This window comes from Cavia porcellus, unplaced genomic scaffold, assembly GCF_034190915.1.
Source record: "Cavia porcellus strain 051 isolate PalLab524CR breed Dunkin Hartley unplaced genomic scaffold, mCavPor4.1 scaffold_17, whole genome shotgun sequence".
NCBI lineage: Eukaryota > Metazoa > Chordata > Mammalia > Rodentia > Caviidae > Cavia > Cavia porcellus.
The window spans coordinates 69,952,896-69,980,561 of NW_026947500.1; the positions used below are offsets into that span (position 1 = coordinate 69,952,896).

At 60.2% G+C, this 27,666-nt stretch overlaps 5 protein-coding genes, 1 long non-coding RNA gene and 1 other non-coding gene across 9 annotated transcripts; 5 read left to right on the top strand and 2 right to left on the bottom strand.

Annotated features, from left to right (window-relative positions):
• The first annotated feature begins 937 nt into the window (after positions 1-937).
• Shfl (shiftless antiviral inhibitor of ribosomal frameshifting) lies at positions 938-6,017 on the top strand. The gene is made up of 8 exons (XM_063228635.1): positions 938-1,195; positions 1,664-1,787; positions 1,931-1,980; positions 3,150-3,188; positions 3,303-3,452; positions 4,109-4,212; positions 4,306-4,460; positions 5,332-6,017. Exons 1-8 carry the CDS (start codon positions 1,175-1,177, stop codon positions 5,547-5,549), a joined length of 861 nt encoding a protein of 286 aa, XP_063084705.1. The 5' UTR covers positions 938-1,174; the 3' UTR covers positions 5,550-6,017.
• Angptl6 (angiopoietin like 6) lies at positions 4,611-13,795 on the bottom strand. 2 transcript variants are annotated; one of them, XM_013145270.3, is made up of 7 exons: positions 12,672-13,795; positions 11,354-11,445; positions 8,881-9,492; positions 8,023-8,200; positions 7,157-7,344; positions 6,803-7,073; positions 4,611-5,878 (listed from the first exon to the last, which is right to left on the bottom strand). In XM_013145270.3, exons 3-7 carry the CDS (start codon positions 9,484-9,486, stop codon positions 5,688-5,690), a joined length of 1,434 nt encoding a protein of 477 aa, XP_013000724.1. In that variant the 5' UTR covers positions 9,487-9,492; positions 11,354-11,445; positions 12,672-13,795; the 3' UTR covers positions 4,611-5,687. The 2 variants fall into 2 exon arrangements, with proteins under 2 accessions (XP_013000724.1, XP_003460913.1); XM_003460865.5 differs by lacking the exon at positions 12,672-13,795 and having other exon boundaries at positions 11,354-11,527.
• Positions 13,796-13,960: 165 nt separating this feature from the next.
• On the top strand, positions 13,961-17,823 carry Ppan (peter pan homolog). Of its 2 annotated transcripts, none has more exons than XM_063228632.1 (9): positions 13,961-14,095; positions 14,192-14,362; positions 15,018-15,119; positions 15,304-15,354; positions 15,448-15,618; positions 16,484-16,560; positions 16,735-16,839; positions 16,914-17,246; positions 17,338-17,823. In XM_063228632.1, exons 1-9 carry the CDS (start codon positions 14,078-14,080, stop codon positions 17,708-17,710), a joined length of 1,401 nt encoding a protein of 466 aa, XP_063084702.1. In that variant the 5' UTR covers positions 13,961-14,077; the 3' UTR covers positions 17,711-17,823. The 2 variants fall into 2 exon arrangements, with proteins under 2 accessions (XP_063084702.1, XP_063084701.1); XM_063228631.1 differs by having other exon boundaries at positions 13,962-14,095; positions 16,732-16,839.
• LOC111755093 (small nucleolar RNA SNORD105) lies at positions 15,162-15,246 on the top strand. Its single transcript, XR_002789683.1, has one exon. It is a non-coding gene; the product is annotated as a small nucleolar RNA SNORD105 (small nucleolar RNA).
• Positions 17,824-17,907: 84 nt separating the features above from the next.
• Positions 17,908-20,569, top strand: P2ry11 (purinergic receptor P2Y11). The gene is made up of 2 exons (XM_063228633.1): positions 17,908-18,082; positions 19,039-20,569. The coding sequence occupies exons 1-2, from the start codon at positions 18,064-18,066 to the stop codon at positions 20,097-20,099; spliced, it is 1,080 nt and encodes a 359-aa protein (XP_063084703.1). The 5' UTR covers positions 17,908-18,063; the 3' UTR covers positions 20,100-20,569.
• Positions 20,217-24,029, bottom strand: Eif3g (eukaryotic translation initiation factor 3 subunit G). The gene is made up of 11 exons (XM_003460863.5): positions 23,889-24,029; positions 23,706-23,752; positions 23,293-23,376; positions 23,096-23,184; positions 22,927-22,986; positions 21,940-22,044; positions 21,668-21,857; positions 21,096-21,203; positions 20,835-20,971; positions 20,648-20,754; positions 20,217-20,317 (listed from the first exon to the last, which is right to left on the bottom strand). The coding sequence occupies exons 1-11, from the start codon at positions 23,906-23,908 to the stop codon at positions 20,302-20,304; spliced, it is 963 nt and encodes a 320-aa protein (XP_003460911.2). The 5' UTR covers positions 23,909-24,029; the 3' UTR covers positions 20,217-20,301.
• Positions 23,139-27,106, top strand: LOC134471045 (uncharacterized). The gene is made up of 3 exons (XR_010040383.1): positions 23,139-23,235; positions 23,951-24,081; positions 26,702-27,106. It is a non-coding gene; the product is annotated as an uncharacterized LOC134471045 (long non-coding RNA).
• The last annotated feature ends 560 nt before the right edge of the window (positions 27,107-27,666 follow it).

Below are 27,666 nucleotides of genomic sequence, written 5' to 3' on the forward strand. Positions count from 1 at the left end.
CAGTGCCGAGGATGAAACCCAGGGTGCTGCACATGCAACACAAGGGCTCTATCAGTGGGCTGCACCCCCAGCTCTTATGATTTTTCAGACAAGGTCTCACTGAGTTGCCAAAGCTGAACTCCAAATTTCAATCCCCTTGCCTCAGCCTCCTGAGTAGCTGTGGACAGGTACTGTTCCCCGAGCTAAACCTCCAAACTTCAACGACTACGTATAAACCACTTCTCCAAGAAGTAATCTCCGTCTCCCTATGCTGTTAGAACTGTCCTGGCTGTAGTCCGTAGTGGTGGTGCAGGCCTGCAATCCTCGTATTTGAGAGGCTGAGGCAAGAGGACCCAGGTTAAGTCCAAGGCCAGGACATAGAGAGTTCAAGGCCAGCCTGAACTACACAGTCAGATGCTGTCTCAAAAAACAAAACATAAACCGCTCTTGGCCCATACCTTCCCGATCTTCCCGTGTATAATACAGACACCGGAACACAGCGGGCAGGTCGCACAGTAATGCAGGACGGTCCCTGGCACGCTAGGGACCATGAGATTTGCTCCTGGCACACACTTTGCTCCAAGACGTAAGCATTAATGTCATTCCCAAAATTCAGTTTCTTTGAGACAGGGTCTCGCGGTGTAGCCCAGGCCGGCCTGGACTTCACAGCTCCTCCTGCCTCAGCCTCCCCAGTGCGGGGTGAGGGCGTGCGCAAGGTCAGCCCCATTGCACAGAGCAGTAGACTGACGTTCCACCTCCGAGCAAGTTTTCAAAGGTCCAGACCCTAAACAGTGCCGGCTCCGGGGGAAGGCCAGGGTTGGGGGGCAGGCAGGAGCAGAGGGACCCACGGAGGGGGCAGATCCGCGAGGCGGCCCCGCCCCCACGGGGGACGTGCAGACGCGGACCCCGCGCAGCGTGGGGACATGTGACCGACTGCAGAGGCAGCGCCGCCTCCCGCCGAGGTGCGCAGGCCCGCCGCAGGGCGCTCGGCCCCCTCGCTCCCCGCTTCCGCCCGGCTCTGGGGTGCACGAGCGGAGGCTGAGCGGCGCCCGGAGTCCGAGAATCGAAAGCGAAAGCGGGCGGGCGGGGGCGTGGCCTGCGCAGGCTCCGCCCCCTCCTGCTGGCGGCCGCGAGCGGGCCTCGGCGGGGGGCGGCCAGCGCGCAGTGCGACCCTCGCGGGCCCGGCGCCGCCACCATGGCCCAGGAAGGCGTGGAGGTAGGGCTCGGCCACGCCAGGCCCGAGCACGGGGACCGCGACGGGCGCGAGGAGGACGGGAGCAGCCGGGATGGGGAGGAGGCGCGCGGACCTGGGGCGCCCCCACCCCGTGCTGAACTCGGGGCGTCCCCCGGGAAAGGACACTGACTGCCACGTCCGTCTCCGCCTCCCCTGGAGAGAAGGGCGGCCTCCTCAGGAGCTGGGGGCCTGCGGGGTCAGGGGTCAGAGGCCGTGGGTCATCCCCCCCAGGCTTGGGGTGCTGCCCCCCTGCGCGTCCCTCCAACCCCGATGGCCCGAGGACTTTGGCTTTTTCCAGGAAATGCCACGTAGGGATGGAGGGGGTGGGGACTCAGAGGCCAAAATCAAGGGTCAGTTTAGGCCTGGAGATGACACCCCGGGTGAGGGAGGGCCGATGGCACCCTGGGTCCCCCTCGCCCACCTCGGTCCCCCCACTCTGTCCCGTCCCAGCTGGAGAAGAGCGTCCGGCGCCTGCGCGAGAAGTTTCACGGGAAGGTGTCCCCCCAGAGGGCGGGGGCTCTGATGCGAAGGTTCGGCAGCGACCACACCGGGGTGGGGCGCTCCATCGTGTACGGTGAGCCGGGCGTCCTGACCCCCGGGCCGGGCAGCACGCGTGGCGCCCCCCGAGGGGGCGTGGTGGGCGCAGAGAGCTGGGGGGCGGGCTGGGGCGCCCTGGAACTCTGGACAGATCCCTCAAGGTTGTTTTCCTTACTCTAGGGGTCAAGCAGCAAGATGGCCAGGGGCTGGCTAACGGCCTGGATGCCCAGGTAACCTGTCCCCTTCTCCTCTGGGGGAGGGGACCCAGCCCAACCATGGGGATCCCCGGTTCCTCAACCCTGTTCACTTTACCCGCCTTTCGGTGTGCGTGGAGCAAACAGTGGGCGCCCACTGCGTGCTGATTTTGTTAGGTGGGGAACGGCGGGAAGGGGCCCTGCTGCTGAATGATGAACGCATGAATGTGGGGTCCTCAGGTGCAAGCTGTCTGGGCCTCGGGGTGAGCACTGGATTTCACCTGCCCGGAGGTGGGGTGTTCGTCCATCTAGAGGCTGCTGTGGGAGTAACAGCAGGCAGTGGCACTGATCACGGGTCAGCCACTTCCCCTGTGGCCAGACTAGGCCACAGGGGCGAGTTTTGTCCTTCTTCCTTCCCATTCTAAGGAAAAGGAAACTTTGTTCTATTTTTTTGTTCTCTACTGGGAATTGAACTCACAACCTCACCCTTGCCAGGCAGGTGCTGTGCCACTGAGCTATTTACCTAGCCAGACAAAAAACAAAAAAACGGAGGCCCCAGAGCATGATGCTTCTTGCGCTAAACAGGCAGCAGCTGGGATTTGAACCCAAGATGGGGACCTGCACTCCCCGTCCCACAGCTGGCAGCAGTAGAGCCGGGTTTGAACCTCCATCTGTGTCAAGGACTATATAGAATCTTCAAGCAGGAGGGGGTTTGGGCGCCTGGTCTCAGCTGGCCCCACACATGTGGGGTGATCTCAAGCTGTAAGCCTCAGTCTCCTCATCTGAGCAATGGGGGACAGAGACGCCCACTTCAAAGGGCTGCTGTTTGGATGCTCAGGGCTGCGTTTCCAGCTGTCAGTCAGCAGGTGCTGCTGTCAGCCCCTGGGGAATTGGGGGCACCCAACTCTGGTTTGTTTTGTTTTTTGAGACAGGATCTCACTGTGTAGTTGAGGCTGGCCTTGAACTCACTCACTTGTGTAGCCTGGGCTGGTCTTGAACTAGAAGAGATCATCCTGCCTCGGCCTTTCGAGTGCTTAGATTACATGCACCCACCATTTCGGGCTTCTAGCACCTTACTTTTACATGAAAGCAAGCCCCTGGCTCCTCAGCTGGGAGCCCCCATGCATGGGCCCCGCCCTCAATAAACAGGCTGAAGAGCTACAAGCATCTTCCCGTTTCCGCCCTCCTCCCATGTCTCCATCCAGGACCCTCCAGAGGACATGAGACAGGACCAGGACATCCAGGTGCGTTGGTGGCTGCTGTGCGGCCAGGGTGCGTGGAGCTGACCCCCAGAGGGAGAGGGCAGCCTGCGAGCACTGCTGCGGAGCAGGCGGGTGAGACCTGTCCCCACCCCACAGGCCGTGGCCACTTCGCTCCTGCCGCTGACCGAAGCCAACCTGCGCATGTTCCAGCGCGCCCAGGACGACCTCATCCCCGCCGTGGACCGGCAGTTTGCCTGCTCCAGCTGTGACCATGTGTGGTGGCGCCGTGTCCCCCAGAGGAAGGAGGTGACAGCCCAGAACTTGACCTTGACCTCCAGCCCCAGGGCTCCAGCATCTTGACCTCCGAGCCCAGCCCTAAGGCACAGCTGCAATTTTGTTTGGTTCCTTTGAGACGGGGTCTCACTGCACAGTGCAGGCTGGGCTCCAACGTGCCATCCTCCTGCCTCAGCCTCCTGAATGCCGGGGTCGCGGGTGTGCAACACGGCGCTCAGAGCTGGACTGTTGACCTTGAGTTTGAGGCTGACACCCTTGCCCCCAGGGCCTGACCCTGATGCTGCCGCAGTTTGACAGCAGCTTCAGAGGTCAGAACTGGAGTCAGATGCAGTGGCTCTTTCCTGTCATCCCAGTACTCTGGGAGGCTGAGGCAGGAAGGTTTCAAATTCAGGCCCTGCCTGGAGAACTTATGGAGACCCTGTTCCAAAAAAAAATGTTTACAAGTCTGGGGCTGGTGTTCCAGTAGAGTGCAAAATCAAACTTGGCCCCCAAACCACAACCCCAAATGTGACTGTTGCATCCCCTGGTTGCTAAGTGCTGTGCTTGTGGGAAATGGTTAACCAGCTGGCTTGCTCCTGCAGCCAATGCCAGCCACTGCGGTCCATGGCCCCCCGATCCTATCCCCAGCAGCCTCTGACCACCCCTGATCCCCTCTCCGCATACCCCAGGTGTCCCGATGTCACAAATGCCGGAAGCGCTACGATCCAGTGCCAGGCGACAAGATGTGGGGGCTGGCCGAGTTCCACTGCCCGCGGTGTCGGCACAACTTCCGGTGAGGGCCCCGCCCCGCCTCGGCCCCGCCCACACCCCGGCCCCGCCCCTCCCTGGCCCCGCCCCAGACCCTCACAGCCCTGCGTGTCCCCAGGGGCTGGGCACAGATGGGGTCCCAGTCCCCCTGCTACGGGTGTGGCTTCCCCGTGTTTCCGACACGGATCCTCCCCCCACGCTGGGACGCGGACACAGATCGGCGCAGTGCACACACCCACTCCTGCTCGGCTGCGGACTGCTACAACCGGCGAGGTGAGGCCCGGGAGGTGGAGGGGTCCCCAGGGTGACTCCAGGTCCCTGGAGGCAGGCAGGCCTTCTGTGTCCTCTCGTGGGTGGTTTCAGCCAGGCATGGTGGCACACGTTTGTAATCCCAGCACCCCAGGAGGCTGAGTCAGGAATATCTCACATGCAAACGCAGCCCGTGCAATTTAGTGACTTAGCAGGACCCTATTTCAGAACAGGAAAAGTTAAAAATGGGGCTGGGGCCGGGTGTGGTAGCCCACGCTTGTCACACCAGCCCTTAGGAAGCAGGGGCAGGCAAATTCCAGGAGTTCCAAGCCAGCCTGGGCTACGCAGTGAGCTCAGGGCCAGCCTGGCCTACACAGCGAGGCCCGCCTCCAGACACCCAAAGGGGAGGCAGGGTAATGGAGCTGGAGCTCAAGGAAAGGCCTCGAGGTCAATTCTCAGCACTGTAAAGACTAAAACAAATACAGAGAAGGCCAGCCAGTGATACAGCAAGACCCAGAATCAGAAAAAGAGATTTCTTAAAAATACAGAAGCCTGGCAGGCAGGGTGGTGATTCCAGCCCTTGGGAAACTGAGGCAGGAGGACCACTGTGAGCTCAAAGCCAGCCTGGAGCTGCTTAGCTCAGCCAGAACCGAGAAGTGAAACCCTGGCTCAAAAAAAAAAGGAAGCTTCGTCCCCATAACTACATGGTCCCCCCCCACCTGTCTTCCGGGCCACTTGGGACGCTCAGGGTGCCCGTGGGTCTGAGGCGCGGCCCCCGCTGTGTCCTGTAGCCCCGCCCCACACGGCGCCCTGATCTCCTGTGGTCTCCTGAGCTCTCTGCAGCTCCCGCCCCTTCCCCACAGCCTGGTGACCTCAGCCCGGTTTCTGTCCCCAGAGCCCCACGTGCCTGGGACGTCGTGCGCTCACCCCAAGAGCCGCCAGCAGAACCACCTGCCCAAGGTCCTGCACCCCAGCGACCCCCACATCAGCAGTGGCTCCACTGTGGCCACCTGCCTGAGCCAGGGCGGGCTGCAGGAGGACCTCGACAACCTCATCCTGGAGGACCTGGAGGAGGAGGAGGAAGAGGAGGAGGCAGCCAGGCCCCAGGAGTGAGCCGGCCAGGCCGCTACCGGCTTCTTAGGACTCTGAGCTCAGCCCCACGCAGAAACGCCCTCAGGGGCCCCCAGGGACCAGGTCCACCGCTGCTGGGGCAAGGCTGGGTCACCCTGGATGGCGGGGACAGAAGGACGGTCACAGCCTCGCAGGCCGGATGAGCATGGCAACCTTCTTGAGCGAGTACGCCCCACCGCGGAACTCAGCCCAGTACACGCCGTCCTGGTAGCGACTTCGGTAGTGGCCACCGCGGTGCCAGACGCCATTGAGGTTGGAGTGGGCACAAGCATGGTACCACCAGCCCCCACGCTGGTACAGGGCACAGTTTCCTGAGGGGTGAGAGAAAAGCCTCTCTCAGTACCTCCTTGTGTAAAGCTTTGGCTAGGCATCCCCTGGCCCTTCCCAATCTTACTGCATATACATCCTGATATCTCCTCACCAGAATAAAAGCTCCCACTTTCAGAGTAACAGCCTTAATTCCTTTCCTATCTCCTTATCAAAGCGCGAATCATGCCGTTCCTGCATTTTCCACCACATAGAAGTCTCCTCTTACCAGCAGGAGTCAAATCGTCTCCTCTCTACAGTGAGGCTGGGCTGCAGTGGAGCACATGCTTAGCATGCACAAAGCTCTAGATTTTGTTTGTTTTTTTTTTTAATCGGTACCGGGGATTGAACTCACGACCGCCTGCTTGCAAGGCAGGTACTTATGCCGCTGAGCTAAATCCCCAGCCCCTAAAGCTCTAGATTTTAAAAATGTTCTGAACTAGTTGTGGTGGTACACACCTGTAATCCCAGGACTTAAGAAGCTGAGGCAGAAGGATCACTGCCAGTTTAAAGCCAGCCTACATAGCGGGTTCGAGATCACTCAGGGCTACATAGCAAAACCCTGCCTCAAAAAACAAAGTGTTGGGGCTGGGAATTTAGCTCGGCGGCATAAGCACCTGCCTTGCAAGCAGGCAGTTGTGAGTTCGATCCCCGGTACTGATAAAAACGAAAAAGACAAAAAAAAAAAAAAAAAAAACCAAAGTGTTTCAGCTCCCGCAGTCTACCTTCCACCAGGAGATTCCCAACTCTCTGACCTCCTCAGAGAGAGAGCATGGGTTTCCCATCCCGTCAGAAGAAAAGTGCTACCTGCCGCTTATTCTCTTGCCACAACAGAAACTGCCTTACGCTAAAGCTTAGCAGAGGGCAATCTCACCCTCACCAGGAGTCACACCGCCCTGTCTACCCACCAGAAGAGCAGGGCTCCTCACCAGAATAGGAGTCTCGGTCCCTATCCACTGTGCTGAAGGGCTTGTCGTTGTGCCAGGACAGAGAATCCCCAGCATCCCCGTGGTACTGGCCGAGCCGCAGGCGGTAGTGGTCGCTCTCCGGCTCCAGGGAGAAGTTGTCGTAGAGGGCGCGGGCCCCCCGGCCCCCCCAGTCCTCCAGCAGCACCAGCAGCTCGTGGTCTCCACGGCTGGTCAGCTGATGCACGGGTTCGAGGCCCAGCCAGTATTCCCCGTCGGGCCTCCCGAAGCCCACCTGCGACAAGGTGTGCCTGGCGGTCAGGGACAGGGACAGGTGCCTGCCCCCCCCCCGGCCCTGCCTCTGCACACCACACCTACCTTGTACTGCTGCCAGGTGGTAAAGAAATTGACGGAGCCATCCTGGCGCCGCTGGATCACAGTCCATCCACCACCCTCCAGCTGCTGCTCACACCAGGCGGACACCACATGCCGGCCCAGGCGCAGCTCGTACACCCCACTCTGCCTGTGACCCGCTTGGTGAGCCTCAGCACAGTCCTGCCATGGGCCTGTGAACACACAAGGATATAGGAGAGGCACAGCCTGGCCCAACCAATCCCTTAGTAGAATAAGAGTCCTGATTCCCACCCTGGTCCCCTCACCAAAATAAGAGTGTTTCCCCCAATTCTCTGGTCCCCTCACTGAAATAAGAGTGCTTCCCCTTCCTTCCCCTCACCTAAGAACACCAATAGCTATTTCCTTACTTGAGGAAGACTCTTAAGTCCCTTGTCTCTCACCAGAGCAAACAGGGAGCCTGGGCTCCTTAAACTCCGGTTCTGTGTCTTTGTAGCAAGATATAAGTCCTGATAGTACTCTAAGCCAACTTCTCAGAAAGCAGCTTTCCTAATCTGCTGCCCCCCCCATCAATTAAGAGTTCTTCCTCTATGAATTTGTCCTTTTGCTATCTGCATAGCATATTAAGAAGTTTGGTCTTCTGGTTTTGGTTTGCTTTTATGCAGTGCTGGGGACCGAACCCAGAGCTTTGCTCATGCTAGACAAGCACACTATCATCCATGAGGTGCTTCTCAGCTCTGGTGGTTTCATCAGGATCAGAGCCCCATCTCCTGCTCTGTTAGCAGAGTGAGCAGCATTTCCTCCAGGCCTCTCGCCTGCCTGGGAGGAATCCTGCTCTTTTATTTCCTGCTACCCATACTGCACTGGGGCTACCCAGTCCTGCCGCCTCTTACCTGCCGGCTTGGTGGGGCTGGCAGGGCGCCCTGCGGGGGAGGGGGAGGCCAGGGGCCCCTGCTGTCTCAGCGTCTGGTCTCTCGGGGACTCCAGGGCTGTGTCCAGGCTCCTGCCGGCGTTACTGGTGCTGCCCACCAGAGTCAAGGGAACCACAGGCACCAGGGGTGGGGGCGGGACCTGAGGTGACAACCAGAAGTCACCCTAACACTCATCTGGGGAATCAACCGGCTAGCACTCAGATAAACAGGAAGTCAGGCAGCAGATGTCCTACTCCTAGACTGACCCTCTCCTGCCTAACTCTTGGCTTCTTAGGGCAGACACAGCGGGACTGAATCCCACCTGGGAGCCAGGCACGGCGTGGTGGTGCACGCCTGCAATCCCGGCACTAGGGAGGCTGAGGCAGGAGGATCCAAATTCGTGGCCCCAGACCTGTACTGTACGGTGAGACCTATCTCAAAAGAAAAATCCCCTAATATTTCCCATTCTGGGGTTCACAACATAGTTATTCCGTGTCCCAGTCTCCCTGGAGGTAGAAAAGCACATCCATCTTCCTGTCAACTCTGTATGTGGGGACTGTCACAGCGCAGAGATCCCGACCCAAACCCGGACCTGGACCCGTCTGGTGCTGGAGACACAGCGGTCCCTTGACCTGCAGTACAGGATCCTGCAGATACTCACAGTAAGTGGATGAGGTAAAACTATGCGTGGACACTAACCACGTTTCGAACCAAACAAGCAGGGGCGCAGGGGAAGCACCGGGTTGCATCTTCCCCCGGGGTTCGGGAACTGAGGACGGGACACGAGTGGGCGCCACGGCGCCCTCTGCACAGGGCATGCGCACAGAAGGCCCCCGTTACCTGCTGCTGCTCGCCCGCGCCCCCAGGACACAGGCGCTCCAGGCGGGCGATGAGGCCGCCCTGCTGGCTCACGAGCTGCGCCAGCTCCTGGAACTTCGCGTCCAGCTGGTGGAAGCGGGCGGCGGCGCGCTGCGCCTCGGCGGTTGCGTTCAGCACGCGCTCGCCCAGCAGCGCCAGCGCGGAGGCAGGCTCCGCCCCGAGCTCCGCCCCCGCGCTCGGCTCCGCCCCCGCGCTCGGCTCCGCCCCCGCGCTCGGCTCCGCCTCGTGCTGCAGCTGCGCGCGCAGCTGGCCCAGGCGCGCGCTCAGGCCGCGGCTCTCCTTGCGCAGCGCGCGCACCTCCCCGGCCACGGCGCCGTCGGCCGCCGCCAGCCGCTGCAGGTCACGCAGCAGCGCCTCGTGCTGGCCCACGCGCATGCGCAGCGCCGCCACCTCGCTGGCGTTGACGGCCTCGGGCGCGGGCCGCGCGGCCCCGCTCCAGCACACGGCGCCCGTGAACTTCTGGGCCGGCAGCACGAAGGTGTAGGTGCAGCGCGGCGCGGCCGTCTGCGCCCACGACGCGCCGAGCAGGAGTAGCAGCGGCAGCGCGCGCAGCCGTGGCGCTGCCATGGCCACCTGGGGGCGGGGGGACAGATGGGTACAGATCAGGCACAGTCCCTGTCCCAGGGAAGTGTCTCAGGCAGAAGGTACGACAGGTGCAAAGGCCCTGAGGCTGCACCATGCCTGATGCGTGAACCAAGGGCTGGAGTGGGGCAAGGAGCCAACAGGGCCCCCCACTCTGTGGAAGTGGAGCCCCTCAGACCAGACCTTGCGCCTGCGCGTTGTCCACGCCAGATCCAGCCACCCGCCAGGCCTGGGTCAGCTCTGTTATTTAGAACATAATTCCTTCGCGGCCCTGCCCCCTCCGCGGCTACAGGCGGCATCTGGATTTCCTTGCAGCAGATACCGCCCTGGTATGCAGGCTCGAGCCTTCTTTCCTCCCCACCCAGCCTGAGGGTGGCCATGGCAGCCTTCCGTGGCGCCCACCTTCCCTAGGGAAAGCACCCCAGTCCTCCCCACGCCTCTCAGCCTCACCCCCTCCCAGGTAACAGAGGAGATGCCGGCTCTGGGCCTTCGCACCTGGGGGCTCCAGGGCTGGGGCACTACCCACACCCTAACGGGGCTCCGAGTGTGGCGGTGCTCACCTAGAATCCCAACCACCCCAAGGCTGAGGCAGGAGGGTCCCAAGTTTGAGTCCTGCCTGAGCAATTTAGTGAGACCCTATTCCAAAAAGAAATTTTTTAAATTATTTTTCTTAAGGGCCGGCCACGTCTCACAGTGGTAGAACACCCCTGTGTTCAATCCCTAGTAGGAGAAAAAAAGGACAAAAAGGAAGTGGCCCTCCAAATCCTACTCTTCCTCACCTGCCTTCCTGAACCCCTGAAATTTCCCCATTTACTTCCCATTGTTTATGATTGGAACCCTGGCCCCATGAAAATATCAGCCCCTGAGGCCAAATCCGTATTCTCATTTGTTTTAAGACAGGGTCTCACTGTGTGGTTCAGAGTCACCTTAAACTATGGAGCCCAGGCTGGCTTTGAACTCATGATGCCTCGGCCTCCCAATGCCGGGATTACAGGCGTGCGCCAGCACACTGGGCTAGAGAATCTGGGTTTTTGTTCACCACTTCTTTGCCAGGCACTGGTTCCCTGTCCCCAAAGCCCCCAGGCCCCGGGTCTGTGTGCCCCACCCCATCACTCTGCGCTTACTCAGCTGGCTTCTTACACCTGGTGCCCTGTCCTGATCCTGCAGGTCCACAGGGACCTGGTGGCTTTCCCTCGTGGGCACACAGAGCCACTGGCAGGGGACGGGCACTGCTGTGTATGGCCAGCGGCCCTTGGGAGCCATGTCTCATGCACACCCACACCATACTGTTTATTTGTGCAAAAAATACTGCTTGGCTACTTGCCATGTGCAGGGAGCTGCTTTGGACAGTGGGGACCCCGCTGTACCCAGAACAGAGAGCACCCCTACTTTCTGCCTCTGACACTCTGGTTGGAAAACCCAGTCAGGAGCAGGGCATGGTGGTGCATGCCTATAACCCCAGCACTCTCTGAGAGGCTGAGGCAGGAGGATCTAGGTCCGAGCCTGACCAGGGTAACTTAGTGACTTGGGACAGATGAACCAGGGGAGGAGCAGGAGGAAACCAGGGCAGCAAGCTGCTGTGGGGAACAGCGTGCAGGGTCTTTGCTTTGCGGAGGACTTGGGGTTCTGCTCTAAATCAGGTGGGAGCCATAGAAGGTTCCAGAATTGGAAGACACGGCAAGTGGGGGTGCAGGGAGCTGGCAGTGTCTTCTCCTCGCCCCCCCACCCCATCCCCCACCCAGGCAAAGGGACAGCACAGGGACGGCCAGCCTGAATCCGGGAAGCCAAGTAGACAGAGGCCGGGGGTCTCCCCACACTCCCTAGTCCACTCCACCCTCGCTCACCCACTCACCTTCACGGCCAAGAGGCCGCCGAATCCCACGCGGTTCACAGCAGGCTCCAGCCCGCGAGGCACAGCCCGAGGGGGTCCTGCAGGCCTCTGAGCTGGGAAGGAGAGGCCCCAAAGAGGAGCCCAGACTCACTGTGCGCCCCCACCCCCAAGTGCGCCAGACTCCAAACTGTAAATATTTAGCATTTCCCGCAGAAGGACGGAAGCCAGGTCAGCAGATCCCCCAGCCCGGGCCACCAGAGCCTGATAGCACAAGTCAATGCCCTAGGGGCCGCTGTCCCCTCCCCTCCGCAGCACAGGGAGTGTGGGAGGTGGCAGGCCCAGACACACAGAGGGGGAATTCTTCAGACAGTGACAACTACCTGCTTTGTGTCCCTTTTTATTTTTTATTTTGAGACAAGAGTCTTGTTAAGCTGCTACTTTGCCCAAGCTGAGCTTGAACTTGGAAATCCTCCTGCATCAGCCTCTTGAGTAGCTGGGTTCACATACACACACACTTAGCTAAATGGTACGCATTCTTAGCTCATTTAATCCCAGCAGCCTGAGCTGGCTCCTGTGGATAGCCTCATTTTATGGAAGGAAAAACTAGGGTTCAGAGAAGGTGAGACACTTGCCTGTGGTCACACAGCCAGAAAGCAGCCATAATGAGATGCTTGGCTTCTTGGTTCCTGAACCCACACATGTATAAAACTGTAAGAGTTGCACACTTATGTGTGCATAACAAAGACACACATTCATGCCAACAGCCAACAGAGCAGGCAGGCCTCTGCACACACACACACACACACACACACACACACACACAACCTAAAGACATTGCTGGAGGACTCGGGGTAGTTTAGTTGTAAAGTGCTTCTCTAGCTCACACAAGGCTCAGGGTTGAAGCCCCAGCTTAAAGGAGAAAAAAGAAGACAATTCTGTTCAAAGTCTGGGCATGATGGTGCACACCTACAATTTTAGCTGCTCAGGAGGCTGAGGCAGGAGGATTGCCAAGTTTGAGCTCAACCTGGGTGATTTACCCACTTAACAGGGCTTGTCTCAGAATGCAAAAATGGCTCAGGATGTAACCTGGTGCAGAGGCTCTGGATTCAATTCCCCAGCACACATTCAGCAAAACTTATAAGAGACAGCCCCAATTTAAAAGGACCTCTCCTGAGGGCAAACACAGAGACAGCAAACAGACACACACTGACACCCAGGTGCCCCCCTGCCCAACTAGGAGTTTCTATTCATCTCCCATACACAGTCACATGTTTGCATAAGGGCAAACCACGAACGGAGGAGGAAGAAATAGCTGCATTTATTTCGCAGAGAGACTCACGCGCCTGGGCCCAGCCCGGAGGACAGCAGACCAGCAACGTCTCCTCTTCTCCGCTTACGGCTGAGCTCAACTGCAGAGTAACCCGAGTGGACTCCAGGGCCCAGAGAGGAAATGGTCGTCCCGGCACCGAGAGAGGCTGCCAGGCTGGCTGCAGCCCTGGACTGGGGCCCCACACTGGGCCCCTCACCCGCAGCCCATCCGGCTCTGCACTGGCAGCCTGAAGACACCTCGGAGCGGAGCGGCGAGGGAGGGTGAGACATCAGGAGGCCTCGAGAGCGCTCCGATGAAAAAATGCAACTGAGGAAGCACACAGGAGGAAAATGGAAAATGGATCCACGATGCAAGAGATGGTGGCTGGCCGGAGGCGGTGGCTCAAGCCTGAAATGATCCTGACACTCCAGAGGCTGACGCAGGAGGATCGAAAGTTCCAGCCTACCGCCAGCAATTTAGGGACTTAGCAAGACCCTGTTTCAAAATAAAAAACAAGATAAAAAAGGACGGGGCACGTAGTTCAAAGCAAAAACTCTGGGTTCAAACCTCAGCATTGCAAATTTAGAAAAAGAGACAAATTTATCGATGACATTTTGACAGAGACGCAGCTGGAGGTGAGAGGAGACAGGGATGGGGAGGGGAGACAGAATTTGGGGAAAGGAGAAGGAATCCAGGCAAAGGAGCAGGAATTGGGGGTGTAGGAGAGGAGGGGAAGCCGATGGAAGGGGACAGAAATGTCCAGCCAGGAAAGGTGATCCTCCCCTCCACCACAGGTTTTGGGGAAGAAGCCAGAGCCCTGAGGCTGAAACTGGGACTTTTACGGAAAGAGGGAAGAGGCGAATTATTCTCAAAGCCGGCTGGCTTGACTCAGAGTTTCCAGAGGTGATGTGGAGTTTCCATCTCTCAGCCCACCTACAGAGAGAGCCCGCAGCGGGGGACGGCTGGCCCTCAGGAGCTGGGGGACGAAAAGAAATGTCTGCCACCGGCCGAGTTCTTCTCCTTACTGCTTCCCCAGGGCCGGTGTCCATAGCCAGCACGGTGGACACAATCATTTCTTAACCCGGCAGGGCAGGGGAGACAGTTATCACCCGCAGTTTGGAGCACATTGGGAGCCTTGGAAGGGAGAAAGTTGTCACGATGGCAAAGCTGGAGCAAATGAGGCGAGGCGGGATTCGAACCTTTGGATCTGTGTTCCTGAGGCCGCTGAGCTGCCCCGCCCGGCTCAGGTTTCTATAGGAATAGGCGCGCGATGTTTCCATAGCAACGTCTCCACTAACTTCCACCCGTCTCCTCCCACTTCTGAGGCCGCCTACTGCGCATGCCTGCGTGCTGACGTCACCGGGCCCGGCGCCGGAAGTGAGCTTCGCAGTGCCGGAAGAGGCCGGCGAACGCGCTCTCTTGGGGAAGGCGGCAGCATGGGGCAGTCGGGGCGCGTAAGTGGTGTGGCGTGAGGAAGTTAGGAGCATCGCGGGGCAGGGGGTCCAGGGCGAGACCGCGGCGCTCACTATTTTACCCTGCTGTTCCCGCAGTCCCGGCACCAGAAGCGCGCACGCGCCCAAGCGCAGCTCCGCAACCTCGAGGCCTACGCCGCGCAGCCGCACTCGTTCGTGTTCGCGCGGGGCCGCGCTGGGCGCAGCGTCCGGCAGCTCAGCCTGGATGTGCGGCGGGTTATGGAGCCGCTCACCGCCACCCGCTTGCAGGTCGGCACTACCCGCCCTCGTACTGGCATCATGGCCGCAGAAAGGGACATTTGTGGGGGTTTTGTCTCTGTCCGGGATTTGGGGTGTTGCAGCCAAGGCAACCAGCTTGGGACTTAGTGTTTGCTTGAGCTAATGGTAAAGAATGGCGGTAGAGCCGGGCGTCTTAATCTCAGCCCTCAGGGGGCCAGGGGCGGGAGGATCGCCGCGAGTTCCAGGTCAGCATGTGCCACGTAGTGAGTTCAAGGCCAGCTTAAACTGCTTGGCCAAGACCCTGTCGCCGAAAACCTCAAGGAAATACAGGGGTTGGAACTACAGCGGAAGAGCGCTCGCCCTGCATGTGAGGCCAAGGGTTCCGTCCCAGCACCACGGAGAACCTAAGGACACCTTGGGGAGCGTGAATCGGCTTCACCCAGCAGAGATGTGGGGATGTCAATCTTTTATTTATTTATTTATTTATTTTGTGTTTTTTTTGAGATGGGGTCTTGCTGTGCAGCTCAGGCTCGCCTTGAGCTCACTTTGTAGCCCAGGCTGTTCTCTAACTCGCAAGGATCCTCCTGCCTCAGCTTCCCAAGTGCTGGGATTACAGGCGTGACCCACCATGCCCGGCTCGAGATTTCATTCTTATTCCTGTTGGTATCCTTTTTTTAATTTCCAGGTTCGAAAGAAGAACTCTCTGAAGGACTGTGTGGCTGTGGCGGGCCCCCTGGGGGTCACGCACTTCCTTATCCTGAGCAGAACTGACCGAAACATCTACCTGGTGAGCGGCTCCGCCCCCGCCCACCCCTGCCCACCCTATCCTGCCCCATCTCTCAGGATGAACCCCACGCCTCTGAGCCTCCATGATTCTGGCTTCAAAGTAAACGCTCTGAAGAGACGGGCAGAGGTCCCTGCTCACCCTGCCTGCTAGGCACCTCGGCCCTCACCCTCCTTTCCTCCTGCAGAAGCTCATGCGCCTCCCCGGGGGCCCCACCTTGACCTTCCAGATCAGAAAGGTAAGGGAGGCAGAGAGGCTGGGCTGGGAGCTGGGCTGGGGTGGCCCCAGCCCCAACGGCAGCCACAATATGCCACTGCCGCCCTCCTTGCAGTACTCGCTGGTGTGCGACGTAGTCTCCACACTGAAGCGGCACCGCATGCATGAGCAGCAGTTCACACACCCGCCCCTGCTGGTGCTCAACAGCTTCGGCCCCCACGGCATGCATGTGAAGCTGATGGCCACCATGTTCCAAAACCTGTTCCCCTCCATCAACGTGCACAAGGTGGGCCAGGCCTCAAGTGCGGGGTGGTGGTGGGGGCTGTTTTGCATAGGGAAACTGAGGCATGGGCGATGAAGTGTTCATCTGTGATCATGGGGGCAAGAGCAGAGGGGGAGGGTTTTTGTGTTTTGGAGGCAGGGTGTCTCCAGGTCCGCCAGGCTGCAGCTGACTTGACCTGCTCCTCCTGCCCTGGCACCCCCAGCTGGGATGACAAGTGTGCACCCCCGCCCCTGGTGTTAAGAGTTTGGTCTGTCCTGGATGCGCACGGGAAACAGCGCCTGGCACCTGAGTTTGTGTCTAGCTCCCTGGGCCCCGCGGTGCTGAGATTAGGGTTTATTGTAAGATGCTGCCACACTGAGTGTGTGGTGCACACCTGATCCCAGCAGCCTGGTAGGCTGAGGCAGGTGGGTCACAAATCCAAGACCAGCCTGGGGAATTTGGTGACCTAACAAGGCTCTGTCTCAAAAAAAAGGGGCTGGATGTGGTGGTGGCGGCTCACGCCTGTAATCCCAGCACTCGGGAGGCTGAGGCAGGAGGATCAAGTTCAAGGCCAGCCTGGGCTACAAAATGAGCTCAAAGCCAGCCTGGACTGCATAGTGAGACCCCATCTCAAAAAGACAAAAAAAAAAAAAAAAAAAACCACGGGTGCAGATGGAGCTCAGTGCAGAGCTGCCGTGCCCCCCGCCCCCCTGCAAAAAGGCAAAAGACAGTGCCAGCTGTCAGGAAGTCTAGTGTGAGCTGTCTCCGTGGCCCTGGAAGCAGGACTTTGGGCCTGGGCAGCTGGGGAGGCTGCCGGCCTCCTTGCCTACCGCACGGTCATCATTGCCGCTGTGTGCAGCTCTCACTCAGAGCCTCTGCCGCCCCCCAGGTGAACCTCAACACCATCAAGCGCTGCCTCCTGGTCAACTACAACCCTGACTCGCAGGAGCTGGACTTCCGCCACTAGTGAGTGGCCATGGGGGAGAGGGCGGGGACGGGGGCGCAGTGCGGGTGATGAGGACGTAGCCACTGAGCCGCGGTGATGCCCGTGTGAAGTAAACGCGCTGACGCACGCACGGCGGGGCAGGGGAGCAAGGGGGGCCACGGCTGCGCCCTGACCCGAGCCCCGCCCTGCAGCAGCATCAAGGTGGTCCCGGTGGGCGCCAGCCGGGGCATGAAGAAGCTGCTGCAGGAGAAGTTCCCCAACATGAGCCGCCTGCAGGACATCAGCGAGCTGCTGGCCGCGTGAGGGGGCGCCCGGGTTGGGGGCGGCGGGGCCCCGAGCCCACTCCCCGTGCTGAGCCCGCTCTGTCCCGCAGGGGCGCGGGGCTGTCGGACAGCGAGGCCGAGCCGGACGGCGAGCACAATATCACGCAGCTGCCGCAGGCGGTGGCGGGGCGCGGCAACCTGCGGGCGGAGCAGAGCGCCGTGCGGCTCACGGAGATCGGGCCCCGCATGACGCTGCAGCTCGTGAAGATCCAGGAGGGCGTGGGCGAGGGCAGCGTGCTGTTCCACAGCTTCGTGCGCAAGAGCGAGGAGGAGCTGCGCGCCATGCTGGCGGCGCGCGAGGAGCGGCTGCGGCTGCGCATGCAGAGGCGGGAGCTGCAGGCCCAGAACGTGCAGCGCAAGCGCGAGCAGCGCGCGGCCCACCGGTGCGTGGGAGCGCGGGGTACGGGGTGGGGGAAGGGGGGGAGGTACGGGAGGGGCGCCCCAGCTGCCCCGCGCTGACCCCCGGCCCCGCAGGAAGAAGAGCCTGGCGGGCATGAAGAGGGCCCAGGGTGACGGGGACAGCGACGCCGAGGACCCCGGGGCGCCCCCCGAGGCCGAGGGGCGCAGCCCGCGGGAGGAGGAGCAGGCGGAGGAGGATGCCGAGTACTTCCGGCAGGCGGTGGGCGCCGAGCCCGACGAGGACCTGTTCCCCGGGGCCGCCAAGCGGAGCAGGACGGCGCAGCGCAAAGCTGCCAAAGCTGCGCCGGGACCCCGGGCTCGGGGTGCTGGCCAGAGGCCGCCCCGGCCGCAGACCGGGCCCCGCGGAGCCCCAGCCAGGCCGGTGTCCAGAGGGGCCGCCCGGGAGCGCGGCCAGGGCCGAAGGCGGCCGCCCAGGAGAGGGGCGTGAGCCGCCCCGCGCGCGAGGCCGCCCCAGATTGGGGCCCGGGGCGCGCGGACCCCGGTTTCCTTTCATAAAGGAGCTGTCCCCAGTCCCCTGCAATAAAGGAGGAGCCACCCGGCTGAGTCCGTGTCTGAGACGGGACTGGGCGGCCTCGCGGTGGGAGGGTCCTCGCCAGCCGCCGCCCTGCGGTGGTGCAAGAGGAAGCGGAAGGGGGCGGGAGGGCGCTACCGGCGGCGGCGCCTTGCAAGGTGCAGGCTGAGGTTGCAGCTGCGGGGACAGCGGCGCCGCCCACAGGGCAGGGAGCCAGCGGAGACTCGGTGCACACGGTTACCAGCGGGGAGGCCGCGCGTGAGGGGAGCATGGCAGCCCCGGTGTCGGGTGAGGCTGGCTGGGGTCTGGGCGCGATGCCATGTGCTAGCATCGGGCACTGTCGTGTGTCCCAGTAGTGGCAGTGGGCTGGCCAGGTCTTAAGCGAGAGATGGGTCTGTGCCTGAACTGAGAATTGGGGTTCCCCAGGTAGAATGGGAAGGGCACCAAAGTTGTGGAGGTACCCACTGTGCAGCCAGGGAAGGGCAGAGTGCCCTGGCCTCTTTCCACAGCCCCTTACTGTGCTACAGTGGAAGGGGGCCTGGGGACACTACGGGATTCTTAACATCTGAAAGTCAGGGGATCCCTCATGGGCCAAAGAGGATGGGGGGGGGCAGAGCGTAGGAGTCCCCAGTCCCAGGCTGATGACTGTGAGCACTGTCATGCAAAGGCCCGGGGGCAGGGCATCCAGGAGCTACTGCCCGAGCCGGTTCGTGTGAAATCAAGGCAGATGGGGACACGGGAGGGTGACCTGGGCACCTGCAAGGGCGACAGAAACCTGCCTCTTTATTGAGTCCTGTGACGCCGGGATCAAACCCAGCGTGCTCGCAGGGGAGCTAGCCCAGGGCTGTGACCCCAGCATCCTGGAGGCCGAGGAGGGAGGCTCGCTGCAAGTCTGAGGCCTGCGCAGCCAGGACCCTGATTCACAGAGACCAGAGAGCAGCCCGCGGCCTGCACATGTGCTTGCCGGGTGCAGAGCGTTTCCTGTCACAGGGACCTGACTCACTGGGGCCCTCGGGTGCCCCCTGGAGGTGGCAGGAGCAGGATGGCCAGGGGTGACAGGGGCTTTGACCAAGCGGGGCTGGGCACTGCACAAAGGTCGCGGGGCACACTGCAGAGACCACCCGGTCCGGTGTCAGGTGTGCGACACAAGCTCTGGCTCTGGCCTCCCAGTGGCACTGTACCTGCCACGGGCCTGGGCACTGCCCCGAGAGCGGGCACACAGCCAGTGACCCCTCTGCCCGCAGGTCCCAGGCTCTGCAACTTCTCCGCCAACGCCACCCGCAGGCTTGGCCAGTTCCAGGAGAGCTTCCTGTGGCCCGTGTTGGTGGCTGAGTTCCTGGTGGCCGTGGCCGGCAACGGGCTGGCGCTGCACCGCTTCCGCACCCGCGAGCCGCGGCCCTGGAACCCGGCTGTGGTCTTCTCGGCGCAGCTGGCGGTCAGCAACCTGCTGTACGCGCTGGCGCTGCTGCCGCTGGCCGCCTACCTGCACCCGCCCAAGCACTGGCGCTACGGCGCGGCCGCCTGCCGCCTGGAGCGCTTCCTCTTCGCCTGCAACCTGCTGGGCGGCGTGGCCTTCCTCACCTGCATCAGCCTGCACCGCTACCTGGGCATCGTGCACCCCTTCTTCGCGCGCGGCCACCTGCGCCCCAAGCACGCCTGGGCCGCCAGTGGCGCCGGCTGGGCCCTGGCCGCGCTGCTGGCCGCGCCCACGCTGGGCTTCTCGGGCCTGAAGCTCCCCGCGGGGCCGGGCGAGTGCAGCGCGGCCAGGCCCGAGGCCTGCACCGAGTGCCAGGGCGCCGCGGACCCCGGGCTGCTGGGCGCCTACTGGGCCTACGCCCTGGCGCTGGCGGCGCTGGGCGGGGCGCTGCCCCTGCTGCTGTCGCTGGCGGCCTACGGGGCGCTGGGCCGGGCCGTGCTGCGCAGCCCCAGCCTGGGCGCGGCCGAGAAGCTGCGCGTGGCGGCGCTGGTGGCCAGCGGCGTGGCCCTGTACGCCGTGTCCTACGTGCCCTACCACGTCACGCACGTGCTCAACGTGGACGCCCGGCGCCGCTGGCTGGAGCGCTGCCCGCATTTCTCCAGCGAGGAGCAGGCCGTGCGGGCGCTGGAGCTGGGCCCCTTCCTGGCCTACCAGGTCATGCGCGGCGTGATGCCGCTGGCCACCTGCATCCACCCACTGCTCTACATGGCCGTGGCGCCCAGCCTGAGCTGCTGCACCGAGCGCCGGGGCCCCGGGGACGGCCGCCGCAGCCACCAGGACCTGCCGCTCTCCAGCAGCGCCAACTCCACCTCCAAAGCCTCGGCCTAGGCGGCCAGCACCCCAGATGTGAACCCGTGACCCAGCCGCCCGCCGCCAGCACCCAGAACGGGACAGGCTCGTGGCCACCTCCTCCCTGGGGGACAATGAACAGAACAGGACATGCGATGGGTGCTCTCAGCCTTTTACTGCCCGTGCAGCCCCCAGCGCGTGGAAGCTGCCAGGGTCACCCGGGGCAGGGGCAGCGGCGGGCTCAGTTGGTTGACGGCCTAGAGAGAGCACAGGGGCGGGGTGGGCGTCAGGAGGGGGGCTCCGGGGCCTGAAGGGCACCCCAAGACCCCCTCCCTGCACGTGAGGGGAACTCTGTGGGGACACGGATGACAGTGTGGGGAGAGTGACCCACGGGGTCACACTGGGGGCTCCGATCCCAGCCCTGCCATGCTCTGGGCCACACTGCCAGGGGAGCCCGTCTGCCCCTGCAGTTTCTCAGAAAGGACAATAAAGGCCGTCACTTCACACAGGCCAAGTGACCGTCAGTGGTGAGGGCCCCTCGTCGAGCCCAGGGGACAGAGGGTGAGGGACGGGTGGGCGGGGCTTACTTGGCCCACTCCACATTGAGGATGAGGTGGTCATAACCAAAGCCGGACACTCCAGCGATGGCTCGGGCTGCATCCTCCCGGCGGTGGAAGCTGATGAACGCGAAGCCCTGGGGACAGCACAGGGGTCAGGTGGGGGTGCCAGGGTGGAGCTCGCACCTCTGCCCAGCCCGCAGCCATGGCCACACACCTTGGACTGCCCAGTGGTCTTGTCCTTGGCCAGGTAGATGCGGGAGATGGAGCCGAAGGGCCGGAAGAGCTCCTGCAGGTCGGTCTCGCGTGTGTCCTCGGACAGGTTCGTGACTCGGATGGTGGCGTTGTCGTCGGCTGGGTGGGGGGAGCAGGCGAGGCAGCCGTGGGCAGAAGGCCCCACCCAGGCCCCACAGACGCCACGCTGGGTAATCACAGGCTGCCCGGCGTCCCCGCCCACCTGCCACCGGCGGGACCTCACCTCTGCGGTTGGGCTGCATGGACTCCCCCCGGCGGCTGGCTCCGTCCCGCAGGCTGGGCGGCACGTACTTCCCCGTCTTGCTCTGCGTCGCCTGCACCGGCTCCAGCTCTGGGCAGCGGGGGCGCGGTCAGGGGTGCCCCAGCCACAGGGCCTACTCCCCAGCACCACCACCCCATCCCTGTGCAGCCACCCCTCAGCTCCAGAGCCCCAGTGGCTGCCACAACACCAAGGTGGCACCCAGGAGGCCAACACCCTCCCAGCCCCACTGGCAGGGAAGGGCAAGCACCCACAGGGACGGGTGCCCACAGCCTGGCATCACTCAGGGACAGGAGACCGACAGCGACAGGTGCTAGGCTCAGCACCTAGGGGCTGCAGGCGTACGACCTGGGGCGGGGACCATCTCTAGGTGGCAAAGACAACTGTCATGGAAGCCAGGGCAGGGGAGCTACCCAGACAGACTGGCCACCAGCAGATCTCAGCAGGGGACCTGGACAGTGGACTGTCACATATACATGTGACTGTCTGTCACACACACACACAGCACAGGACAGCCCTGCCCCGCCAGCCTGCACCTCCAGGCAGCTTCTCCTTCTCGCCAGTGGACAGGCCCAGCTGCTCGGCCAGCTCCTTCTGCATGGGCCCCAGCGTGTCCTTGTAGGGGCAGCGTGTGGTCCAGTGGTCACCCTTGCAGATGCGGCAGGACACGATCTTCTGGCCCTTGAGCTTGTTCATCGGGTCCTCCTCCTCCTGGCAGTTCAGGTCCTGCGGAGGCAGGCACGGGGCACTCAGAGCGGGCAGGCAGCCCTTGCCACCACCCTGGGCCTGGCCCCAAACTGCCACTCACCTCTTTGCTGGTAATGAAGGTCATGGAGACGTCATCGCTGACCGTGGTGGTGGCCACATTGGGCCCTGGTGGGTCAAACTCTGAGTTCCCAAACTTCTTCCAGTTCTGGGCTCAGGGAAGGAGAGGGGATAAGTCAAAGGGAAGTGGGGTCACACCGTGGGGTACCCCAGGCGCACAACCGCCTCCCGAGTATCTGGACCTTGAACCCCATTTTATTTTTCCTTTTTTACAGTACTGGGAGTTGAACCCAGGCCCTTCACAGTGAGCTATGTCCCTGGTCATTTTTATTTTTTGAGACACAGTTCTCCTAAATCACAAGTTGCCCAGGCTTGCGTTAGAATCTGTGATCCTCCTGCCTCAGCCTCCTAGAGTGCAGGGGCTCCAGGTGTGCCCTTCCATACCCAAACATGTCCCCCACTTTCACCACCTCCACACACTGTCATATGACAGGGCCTAAGCACATGGTGCAGGCCTCAGTTTCACGCCTCCCCTGGGAGACAGGGGCAGCTGTCCAGCCAAAGATTCCCACACCCAGTGGGCCAGCAGGCAGCGAGATGCAGGATGTGCATGGCCACTGGACCCTCAGGAGCTGAGCGTCCTCCTATAAACTGAGGACCACATGGTAATGCCAGCCTGTTATCCCAGCATTGTGGGAGGCTGAGGCAGGAGAATCCTACCTTTGGGCCTAGCCTGAACAATTCAGCAACACCTTATCTCAAAAAACTGGATTGGGCCCAACTTCCCAAAAGAAACGTTATATACTACACACAGGTAATAAACTGAAAAAAGAAAGGAAAACCAGAGTGAGGCGTGAGTTCAAGTTCAGTGTGAAAGCTCGGGGTTGGATCCCCAGTGCTACAAAATAGCAACAAGCATGTGGGTGATCATCTACTCAACCCACTCCTGCTCCCGGGCTTTTCAGGGTCAGTACAGGTCTCATACAGGGATCCTCAACTGCCCTGGGTCAAACCGAAGCCAGGGCCTCACCTTCCTCCTGGCAACAGCCTTCGAGGCCTTCCGGGTCTCAATCCTGAAGGTCCGGACAATCTGCGCGCAGGAGCGGAGCGGGTCAGGGCGGCACACAAGTGCCCACCCGGGTCGGAATGTCGCCGCCCACAGCAGCCCTCCTGGGCTCCCGTCCCCGCCCCAGCCTCGCCTTGAATTTCTTGCCGTCCTCGTCTATCTTGTACTCGGTCACGGTCTTTATGTTCCCGCTGATCACCTCCTTGGGAGGCGGCAGTGGTGCTGCGAGTGGGGAAAGGCACGGACAGCTGAGTCCTGGGGAACGGGGTCCAGGTGGGTTCAGGGCGAAAAGGGGCAGCGCGCCAGGACCGAGTGGACACTGGCACTCACCTCCAGGCAGGAGCTCGGGCTCTGGGCTGGCGTCGCCAGTGGCCAGCGGGATCCCCTTGAGGAGCTCGCTGGTGACACATTTGTCTGCCAGGAGGAGGCGGGGGAGGCAGAGTCAGCGCGGGAAAGGAAGGGACCCCGCACTCGGACGGCCTTCGGGGAGCGGGGAACGCGCGGGAGCTGGACCAGCATCGCGCCGGGGGCGGCGGGGGACCTCGAGCGGTGGCCGAGAGGGCACGGCGGGCGGGCGGGCGGCCCCAGCTCCCTCCCCAGGCGGCGGCGAGGACCCGGGCAGGGGCATCGAAGTTGGCAAAGGGTGGCCGCGGGCAAGGTGGCCAGAACGGGGTGCGGGGTCACAACTGCCGGGCGGGGGCAGCCTCGGCCACTCGTCCGGGGCGACCGGACGCAGCGCTCACCGTCCTCGCCCTCCTCTTCCACCTGGTCGGCCCAGCTGGGCTTCGAACTGCGGAACAAGTTCGCGGGGAGAGAGGGCAGGTCAGCGAGGCGCAGCCCCGCGGCCCCGGCTCACCCCGGGCCCCGAGCGCTCTCCGGGCCCCCCACGGCGGCTCGCGGGTCCCCCTCGGGAAGCCCGGACTCACTCAAACTCTCCAGTCGGCATCGCTAACTCTTCTTCGCTCCACGCAACCCCGGCCCGGGCCAGAGAGCGGAAGCAGAGGAGAACGAGACTTCCGGTGCTCCCGCCGCGCTAGAGTGACGGGCCGCGGCGCCGCAGCGCCCCCTGCGGAAGGCGGTGGGAACGCCGGGTGAGCGCGCCACGGGCCGCTGTGACAGGTCGGTGGTTACAGGTCAGCGATTCTGAGTTATTGTTACATTTTTTTTGTCCTGGAGCTCGAACTCACGCCCTCGAGCCTGCCAGGCAGGCACCGTGCCTATGAGGTGTATTCCCGGCCCTCTGTTATATTGTAGTAACAACAACAATAATAACAATATAAAATAATAATGCTAATTATAGTTGGGGTGTTTTGCTGGGTTTTTTGTTGCTTTCTTTATTTTTTTGGTAAGGGGGATCAAACTCACCACGTCGCGCTTGCCAGGCAGGCGCTTATCCCTGGCCCCTTTTTTTGGTGTTTTAAGACAAGATCTCGCTAAAAATAAGAATAAAAATAAAAGGCAAGCTTTCTCGCCGTGTAGATTAGGCTGGTCTCGCCCAGCCCGACTCACTAGCCCAGGCTAGCCTGGAATTTGTGGTGAGCCTCCTGCCTCAGCCTCCCTGATGCATGCACCCACACCTGCTCATTCTCTTTATTCATTTTTGCTTGTTTGCCTGTTTGTTTCTGTCTCTTTGAGACAGGGTCTCGCTATGCAGGTCAGGCTGACCTTGAGCTCACTTTGCAGCCCAGGCTGGGCTCAAAGTTTGCAAGGATCCTTTTGCCTCAGTTTCCTGGATGCTGGGATTACAGGAGTGCACCACCACGCAGCTTATTTTTTTTTCCCCAAAGGAAAAAAATCAAATTTTGAAACAATAGGAGAGTAACAATGGTTAATGCATTGCATATTGTTATCTTTAGTTATTCAGCATATAAAACATCTGCATTTAATTGTCCAAACAATATTAGCACAAACCCTTCTTTTCAGTGAACTAAGAGAAATTAACAGTGTAATTATCTTTTATGTATAATATGTCTTTCAGCTGCTCAGACTGGGGAGACAATACAATGTTTACATATGAGAGTCTGATTTATTTCACTTATGAGTGTGGTCTCTAGTTGCATCCATTTACCTAGAAAACTCTCATGTTTATCTTTCTTTATGGCTGAGTAGTATTTCATTGTATAAAAGTATCCCACTTTTTGTTTTTTGGTACCAGGATCGAACTCACAACCTTGCGCTTGCCAGGCAGGCGCTTATGCAACTGAGCTAAATCCCCAGCCCCACATCTTTTTACTTTATTTAATTTATTGTCTTTGGAAACCAGGGTATATTTTATTATTTATTTATTTTTTATCCATTCCTCAGTCGATGGACACTTAGGTTGTTTCCAAGATCTGCCTATTACAAACTGTGCTGCTATAAACATGGGTGCGCTAAGATGTCTGTATTTCTTCTGGGGAAATACCCAGAAGGGTAATAGCTGGGTCAGATAGGCATTCTCTTTATTCTCGAGGCTGTAGGGATGTAAGGTCCTGGCGTGACCCTACCTTTCTTCTAAGAAAAATTATTCTGGAAGCCAGTAGAGGGCGGGGAGGAGGGGTTAGGGAATAAAACAGAACAAGAAGGAGACTGAGAAGTGACTCAAAGAAAAACCGTGTCGCGGGTGCTGGCACCGACCCGTGATTCCAGCACCAGAGGCTGAGGCAGGAGGGTGGCCATGAGCTCGGATGGCAGTCTGAGCAGCTAGACTCTGACTCAAAAAGAAGAAAGAGAAATGGCCACAGCCTTAGCTCAGCGGGTAGCTGCCTGCCTGGCAAGTGAGTGCAGGGTCCTGAGTTCAACTCCCCGTTTAAAAAACGCAGAGTAGGACAAGTTCTCTCCAAATCCTCCCCGCATTTCGCACTCAGACGTCGTGTCCCTGCCACTTTCTGAAGCAGTTTGGAAGAAGCCTCCTTCTTGAGCGCCTTTGCTTGTGCGGTCCTGGCCGCCTCGACGTCCTGGGTCAACCCCAAACGGGGCCCTGACGGCGCCGGGGCTGGAGAAGCAGGAAGGTGGGTTTGTCTGAGCTGCCTTTCTGTCCGATGGCGCTGGGCAGCAACCGGCACTGTATTCCTTATCACACCTTGTGAAAACTCATCAAAGGGGGCTTGCAGAGCTGCCCCGGAAAGCTGCAAAATGATGGGGCAGGTGTTCCCAGCAAGAGGAAAGTTTTTTATTAGTTTTAGTTTTGTTCTTTTGTGTAAAGGTTCTCACTATCTAGTGCAGGCTGGCCTCAAACTCATGGAGATCTTCCTGCCTCAGCCTCCTGAGGGAGTGGGCTCACAGGTGTGCGCCACTACCCCTGGCTCAAGAAGGAGGATTTTGAGGGGGATTCATGGCTGTGTGTCTTTTTTTGGTACCAGGGGTCGAACCCATGACTTCACGCTTGCCAGTCAGGTGCTTATGCTGCTGAGCTAAATCCCCAGCCACCCAGTATTTTTTTTAGTCTTGAGAGAAAGCATGAATAAACTGTTTAGGTTCACTCCCTGTTAGTTAACTTGAAAAACTACTCACCAGCTGGGGTGGCGCACACCGGCCATCCCAGCTTGTGGAGGCTGAGGCAGGAGGATCCTCAGCAGCTGGAGGCCAGGCTGAGCTACTTACGGAGACCAACGTTTCATTCGGAAAACCAAATTTTTTTTAAATTAACAAACCAGAACACTTAATGGCGTGGGTCTCACAGCTGAACAATCCAACAGTCCCGCCGGCTTTGCCGTGCCTAAGAGGTCTGACTTGTCTGTTTTAATCACCGGTTGCCTAGGTTACTTGTCGGGGACCGCAGACGCCTCGCGTCCGAGCCATCTCACCTTGCCATCACACCTGAACTTGCCCGTGATGACCTTGGGATAACCCCACGCTCCTGCGCATGCGTGCCAGGAAGACCCAGGAAGACCGATTACGCATGCGTGAACTGCTGCCCCGCCCACCCAAGTCCCAGAGCCCGTCAATCACAGCCCCTCACCACCTCCCCGTACTGGGACAGAACGCGGGGCCTTCGGGGCGACTTCCATTCCAGCCCTTGCTATGAAATATTTGAGACGGTTTCCGTGAATTGCACAGTTGCATTGGCTGGATATGGACTTGTGATCTCCGGCCTCAGCCTCCCCAGTGCTGGGATCACAGGTGTGCGCCTCACACCTGACTTAAAGCTGCAATTTTAAATTTTTTTTGTTTTGTTTGTTTCGTCTTTTTGAGACGGGGTCTCGCTATGCAGTTCAGGCTGGTCTTGAGCTCACTTTGTAGCCCAGGCTGGTCTGGAACTCGAAATGATCCTGCCTCAGCCTCTCGAGCGCTGGGATTATGGGCATGAGCCACTACAACGCCCGGCTGGAAAGCTGAAATTTTTGATAGCCCCACTAAACTACTTGTTCCCTAAGTGTAATAATCTTTCTTTTCTTTTTCTTTTTTTGTGACTGAGGGACCTGTTTATAACTGGCTGTATGTATTTGTACTTTATGACAAACTTCATATGAAAATTTTAGGCTTTAAGAAGTGTCTTCTAGCCAGCCATGGTGGCACAGGATTGTGATCCCAATACTCAAGAGGCTGAGGCAGGAGGATCATTGTGAGTTTGAGACCAGCCCGGGCTACATACAAAGTGAGTTCAAGGCCAGCCTGAACTGTATAGAGACCCTGTCTCACAAAGACAAAGAAAAAACAGCAGAAATTTCATTTCTGGTTTGTACCCACAGGAAGTGAAACTAGGATATGGACAGATTTTTTTCC